The sequence below is a fragment of the Diadema antillarum genome, unplaced genomic scaffold (assembly GCF_040938485.1).
Source record: "Diadema antillarum isolate AM-2024a unplaced genomic scaffold, OU_Dant_1.0 seq00000235_RagTag, whole genome shotgun sequence".
NCBI classification, from domain to species: domain Eukaryota; kingdom Metazoa; phylum Echinodermata; class Echinoidea; order Diadematoida; family Diadematidae; genus Diadema; species Diadema antillarum.
This window is the reverse complement of record NW_027271284.1, coordinates 64,143-71,329: the sequence shown is the minus strand read 5'-3', so window position 1 is coordinate 71,329 and position 7,187 is coordinate 64,143. Positions and strand designations below refer to the sequence as shown.

Genomic DNA, 7,187 nt, shown 5'->3' with positions numbered 1-7,187 from the left:
ACTGTGCCTTTGATTATCCAAGGTTTCAATTTAGCGTGCCTATACATTACTAATTTATCAGTAAAAATTTAAACAAAAAGGGAATTTTTTTTCTGTACACCTTGAAATCAAACGCTAGGGAATGTTATGTCTACCTTCAGACTTTTCACTGGATCAGCCCCTGAATACGCACGAAAATGTGGTACAAAGGACCACTTCTACAGTTTGAAAGCTTTTGAACAAAACCTCGCAACTGCTAGAGGAGTTATGTAACCACTTAGGGGTTTTACCATGGGGGATGAAGCAAGATCGAACTTCTCGGCCTGTGCAGAAATAATCACATGCATTAGAGAAATTCATGATATGGTGGCTCGTAACAGATAATGTTCTTTAAACGTTCATGTTTCTTTCTACACCGGTACAACGACCGTGGTAACGACATGTATTTTGGTGCCTCTAACGGATCAACGACCCCAGCATGGCAAAGCTACACGCTAATTATGGTGAGTGATACAAAATATATCATACTTTGCATTCGTTGCTGTTCAGGACTGTTCAAAAGAGGCAACACAGACAGACTTTGTAAGCGCTTGTGGATTGTGGAGTTTCATCTTGTGTTGCTTCAGTCCCGTACAATCAAAACTGTGTTCCGTATTAAAGTGTCTGTGTTTGAATTGATTACTAAGTATCATATTACGAAGTGCAGACTATGTCTAGTATACAGCAGACATAATATCCCTGGTGAAATAAACTGGCATCTTTCTACACTTGTTGTCAACAATAACACATAGAAAGTTCTAGTGTTTGCATAAGGTCTTTTCATTTCTAGATCCTAGATCTAGACAATGCACAGTGATTCAATTGGAATTGAAACATGATAAATGGCTGCCCCCCCCCCCCCATGTGCTATTTCATTGTAGATAGTATCACCCTGGATTGAAATTGTCATTTTAGAATATAGAATCCCTTACAGAACTGTAAACAAAATTGTGTGGTGATACATCTAGAGGACACAGGTATACTACTGAGGTCATTGTCTGCTCACAGTTCTTGAATCATGGAAAATCCATTATCTATTTGGTGTTATTGAAGTGCAAATTTACAAGAAGTTGTCATGTCACTAGTTATGAGAAATTCATGTGAGAAGCTAAAAGTAAATGCAAGGCAAAGTAGGAAAAATTCCATATTCTGGACTGTCTTCTAATAAAATCATGGAGTGCATGTTTAGCAGCACCAATCACTCTATGCTAAACAAACACACACACACACACACACAACAACCAAGAAGCCAGAGGTAGAATGAAAATGAATTAAATAGATATTGTTGCGTGTTACCAATATTCTTGACTTCTGGTCAAGCAGTGTCAAAGATAATGACATGATGCATGTATCGATGTATTAAATGTATCTGCTTTGACTTGATAATGGAAATGCCAGGCATCAGGTAAGCCAAACCATCGTCTGCCAACTTAGACAAGAGCTATATGGGCATAATGGATGATTGAATTGATACTGTAGGCAGCTACATTTCCCATCTCCCTGTTCATGCAGCCAGCGATATCCGTGGGCAATGTTGGACAGCTGGCCTGTGATCTCCTCATTCACACACTGAAGCTGACCAAGGTGGGCTGTCTACACGACCACTCTCTGGAACCTCTCTGCGGCAACGATGCATTCCTCTCAACAGGTGTCTCCAGCGGAAAATTGGTCACCAGTACAGAAGGTTAGCCACATCTTTTGTATGCTTCCAGAAAAGTTTCAGAAGAATGTAGGCAAAATTATCTTTTCACTTCATGCCTTCATGCCTTCATTGTTTTTATGTGACACTGATGTGAATTAGAGCTGTAAGCACTCGGGCAGTGCTAGCATTATCTGTCAAGATTTATCAATGAAGGGATGAAGAAAGAAATTGTGGAGTTGACCTACTTAAAGATCATGATTTAGTAAGTTTTGCTTGGTTTTTGTCGGACTTCTGAGGGTTAACATGGACTGAGTACCGGTACATACTAAATAACATTGATCTTTAATATTGCAACATGGTAAAACCATGCTTTCGTGAATAGCCATCATGATAATGGGTTTAGAATAATGGGCCTATTTCTCTTTGAAAAACACCTTCCCCTCCCTCTCTCATAATTCTGCACATGAAACTCTCAAACCTGTCAATTTTGTACATGTGTTTTCTATTTCGGTTTTACTCATATCCTGCAGTGTATGAATCTTCAGAAAAGAAGATTGTGGTCATTCAGCAGCGAGCATCATTTGTAAAGGTAGGAATACTGTGTTTGGGTTTCTTTTTTATTTCTTTCTTTTTTTCAACACTGACCAAGGCCATTTGCCCCTGCAGCTGCTTGCCTCCTGTTCCTTACCATTCCCTTGAAGTGTGATGTACCATATATCTTAAACTGATTATTTTGTATGCATAAAAAGCCTCTCTTTCCCTTGGCTAAATATGAGAGTTTAAGGGAACCCCAACTTAGATAGCAATGGAGAGTGAGTGAAAGCAGCAACATTAGTAGAACACATCAGTGAAAGTTTGAGGAAAATCGGACAATCGATGCAAAAGTTATGAATTTTTAAAGTTTTGGTGTTGGAACTGCTGGATGAGGAGACTACTAGAGGTTATGACATACATACTGTATGTGTGGACAACAATATAAAGAAAATATAAGAAAATTTCAAAAAAAAAAAGAACAAAAAATAACTTTTCTTGCATAATGAATGAGCACTTGACTACCGCTTTCAGACAGCAGGGGAAATAATTGCTACCCGTAACATATGTCAGTATCAAGTTGATGGAATGTGTAATGTTTATGAAAAATGAATTTTTGTGGAATTCCCTTTATATTTTGTTTATATTGTTGTCCACACATGATGCCATAACCTTATAAAACTGTAAAAATTAAACGTTTGCATCAATTGTCCAATTTTCCTCAAACTTTCACTGATATGTTCTACTAATGTTGCTGCTTTCACTCAATCCACATTTCTCTTTGGGTCTTGGCTTCCTTTATTAAAGTATCAGTTCATGTTGCACATCATGCATGTTTCTGCACACAATGTGTTAGTGATTAAATACAAGAAATAACAATATTGTGTCTTGTAAGTTGAATGTATGATTTCTGGACAAGTTATTCTGTGTTCCTTTCTACCAGTAACTTATGACAAAATACACTTCCAGTGAGTTTTCTGGATTCTTTTTTGATAAAGGGAAGGGTAAAGGAATTCAGGAGAAAACTTCTTGATTGGATCAAGCAAGTTGGTTTTGCCCGTACCGTTTTGCTGACGTCATGCTTTGCCTATGAAAAGACAGATGCACACATGTTGAGGTGAGATGTAGTCTGTAACAACCATAGAAGATTGCCTCAGTGTCTGGGGCTCTGTGACCTTTTAATTTTTCCTTGATCAGGCCAAAATTTGTCTGTATGAGTTCACAGAGTTTTTGAGACGGGATCAAGGCCCCGTAGATCACCAGATGGGCCATTTGTATTGTTTGAGATTGGGATCTTAGAGTATCATTATGCAGTATTTGAAGCTATTTTGATACAGGTAAAAAATGTGTGAAACATTGCATAGAAATCCACACGGCCAAAAAATACCAGTTTGAATCGATGATTATGTGTAGATCAGATATTCCAGTGAAAATCGGCTGTTTGGCAAGAAATTGTCTCCTCAAATATCATTTATTTTTCTATTCATCATTCTTGACAATGTGCAGGAGTTTTAGATGAGTTTTTGCTGTAGGATTTCATTTTTCAGGTATGTTAAAGAAAAAAAAAACCTGCACAAATTTTGAGCATTGCCATGTTAGTAGTTCCTGTAGATGTATAGATGAGCACATTGAGTTTTTATCGTAACCACATATTACCAGTGTAGGTTCCTTCCTAATAGTGAAAGCATAAAGTTTGGGTTGCAGGTAAGATCTTGGTGATATGAACATGATACAAAAATATCAATTGATTTGTCACCTTTCAAAAGTTCCTCCCGGTACCTCATGACTCCGTCCCTTGAGAAAGAAAAGGATAGTTTTGTAACATCCATCCTGAAGTACCAGCAGCTGGAGAAGAAACCACAGCTAGCGGATCTAGAGCTAGCCAAAAAGCAGGACGATATCCCAGAGGCTGCAAGGGACATCTACCTGCCGGGTGGGGGCATTGCCAAGAAACTTTTTATAGACAGGTCAGCATCTGTTCGTGCCAGCATCCTGTGTTTGTTTGTTTGTTTGTTTGTTTGTTTGTTTGTTTGTTTGTTTGTTTGTTTGTTTGTTTGTTTGTTGGGTGTTGCTTATTTGTTGCTTATACTTTTAGTTGAGTGATGTCGCTGTATTGCATGTGAAGGGCATAAAGCACATAAAATTCTTACATTTACTCATAGTTGGACCTTTTAGGTAGAAATCCTGTTATGCCAGCCATGAGTTCAATATGTTGAATGTTTGAAGAGTTTTTAGCTTTATTACTGATTTTTGTCAATGAGTCATGCCTTCCAAGAAAAAAAAAAAAATGATCAGATAAGAAAAAATAGCTCCAGGACGACTGTGTGTACAATATATCAAATTTGTTTATTGTTGTTGAGCAACCATTCCCTGCTTTACTACAGCTTGAACCTTGCAGCCCTGTACAAACCGCAAGATGACACATCATGCAACATGAGGGGGCAAATGGCTAATGCAAATTTCTCTCCATTTGCCTCTGCCATCTTTATACATCAATATTTTTCATCTGCTCATCATCAACCCCTGAGGATATTTTTGCTTTTCCTGCTGACAGCTGTAAAGCAGACGTACCCTTGGCCGTCTTGATGCACTACTGCTCTGAGAGTGACAATACCCAGGATGCCGTAATGATGGCCTCCTTTGTCAACAGCCTCCTTCAGCTCATTCTAGTGAGTATCTATGCTTGGTGGGACTGGAGCTTTCCAGAAAACCACCAGATATATAAGTGTAAAATTTGTTTGTTAGTTTGTTTTCCCCCACTGGGATATTTTTTATTCTACATCAAACATATGTGACCCGCTACAACAAAAGGATCCTAAAGTCGCTGATGTGTGAGCCGAGAAAATAGAGTTTGAAGTCAGATCACCAAAATCTGTCAAAACGTTCGGATTTCTGTTTTTAACATATTTTTGTAGTCTATTGTATCTTCTATCATCTGCCGAAATTTGGAAGCAAAATGATCAAAGGAAAGGCCTGAAAATAGCATTTTTCTGGGCCATGCTTGGCTTTCCCGTCAGCGACTTTAGGATCCTTTTGTTGTAGCGGGTCACATATATTCATCCAAACACATAATACATCATAATATTTCAAATAAAATACTTTGAAAAACAGACAATGAAATATTGTGACAATCATAATACATATCAAGAGAACAGGTGTCTAAACAGATAACATATAGGTGTAAAGTTGGCACAAGTTTTGAACCATGTCAGCTTGACTTATGTTTGATTTCTTTTCAAAACAACTTTATGACTCATCCACATCACTTCTTCATCTCAGCTGTGCTGGGGAGAATTCACTAGTGTTGAAGGTAGAAAGGCAGTAGTAGAGCATCAATCTACTGTCAGTAGAGGGCAAGGAAATTTCCAGATGGCCAGATTGTTAGCCAGTGAAAGAATGTACATGAAGGCATCCTCTTTCTGTGGATGAGGGCTTTTTCCACAAGGCTCAAATACAGGAGCCCAGACTCCATTTTCAAACCACCCAGATTGGTGGTGGTGGTGGTGGTGATGATTGTTGTTTATTTGTTGTTATAATTTAAGATCAAGACCATGTTTGCTTTGAAATGATTGTCCTGCCACTTTGAGATGGGAAAACGCAGCACCACTTTCCCACTAGACTTTACTGGCCAACAATCCAGCCATCTGCAAATTCAATGCTGTCTGAGAAATAGAGACCCAAAGTAATTGTTTCATCTCCTTCCATTGATTATTTGTTTGCCAGCTGAACTGAAGACGCAACATGGATAAATTCCTAAATGTATGGAGACTCAACAATTCTACAGTTAGCATTTTGAGTTCATAAGTTCCTCAAGTTCGTATCTGGACTTAAATCTCCTGCAGTACATTTCAGAGCCTTTAGATGGACTATCTGTCCTCTCTCCCACTAGTTATCATCAATGTAATACAAAAGATGATACTTTGTACTTCCTAACAAATATAAGTTCTACATTAAAACATTATCTAACTTTAATCGAACATGCTGTCTGATGATATGTTTACTACCAATGACCACCATAATTCCTGGATGAAAGTTGTCTAAAAAAAAAGAAAAAAGTGTGAGCCAAAGAGATATCATTTATAAGACATTGACAGAAGTAGATCTGAAGTACAGGAAGATAGCAAATGTCAAGATGAGATTATCTTCAGGATGTTGACCTTGCATGTCTGCAATGTAAAAAGTAGAAAAACTGGTGCATTTGCAAACATATGAACACTTATTCCATATTCCAGGAACCATCCGACCCGCCCAGGGGAGACTCCTCCTGGAGAACAATGTGGAAGATCCCCAACTCCTGGACCACGCTCTTTGGCCGGCCAATCGATCCCACGATGTACTAGTGGCCGACCATGTTGGCCGACCATCTTCTCAGCCCTTACTGAGTTCTGTTCGTTGATTGGCATGCGAGCTGGAGTGCTTTCTTCGACGATTGGCACAGATGTCTAAATATGAATTGTCAATGAATAGAGATTAACTAGTCCCTATTATGTCACTATGGTCTTCCAGTTGGGCTGAAGCATATTTGCTACATCTGAGTGGGCATGCTCGCTACTAGGTAGGTCAAGTGTGGAAGGATTACTGAATTTCGATTTTAAAAAAACTTGGTCGCAAAAGGACATTCCAGACAATTTTCATAATTTCATATCATGTAGTACATAAATCGACAGCTCCATGTATAGATTTGTGGAATTTATTGTGGTCTTTGAGCAGAGAAATCGATACTCTGAAAAATCTTAGACAAATCACCCTGAACAGTGTTGATGACATAGGAGCCTCACATATTTCAGAAATATAGTCAGCATACTTCCATTACAATGCCGCTTGATTGACAAGTTCACCTGTTTAGAATGTATGCATACTTTCTTCTTTTGTTCCGTTTCCTTGAGCCCCAACTCATGCCTTCTTATGGTGAGGCTGCCATGTCATCATCCATGTTCATTGTAATTCGTTATAAATCTTAAATACATTCTTATTCATCATCCCAATCACAATAAAT

At 38.4% G+C, this 7,187-nt stretch overlaps 1 protein-coding gene across 1 annotated transcript; it reads left to right on the top strand.

Annotated features, from left to right (window-relative positions):
- Positions 1–419: 419 nt before the first annotated feature.
- On the top strand, positions 420–6,884 carry LOC139729373 (proteasome assembly chaperone 2-like). Its single transcript, XM_071640299.1, has 7 exons — positions 420–482; positions 1,531–1,702; positions 2,191–2,249; positions 3,190–3,308; positions 3,958–4,158; positions 4,746–4,860; positions 6,424–6,884. The coding sequence occupies exons 1-7, from the start codon at positions 420–422 to the stop codon at positions 6,529–6,531; spliced, it is 837 nt and encodes a 278-aa protein (XP_071496400.1). The 3' UTR covers positions 6,532–6,884.
- Positions 6,885–7,187: the final 303 nt, after the last annotated feature.

Bases quoted from the DNA above. Each gene is read 5' to 3' on its own strand.
- LOC139729373 (XM_071640299.1), top strand. From the start codon at position 420: ATGTATTTTGGTGCCTCTAACGGATCAACGACCCCAGCATGGCAAAGC. The intron at 2,250-3,189 runs GTAGGAATACTG...TTTTTGATAAAG, and splicing joins AGCGAGCATCATTTGTAAAG to GGAAGGGTAAAGGAATTCAG. The intron at 4,159-4,745 runs GTCAGCATCTGT...TCCTGCTGACAG, and splicing joins AAGAAACTTTTTATAGACAG to CTGTAAAGCAGACGTACCCT.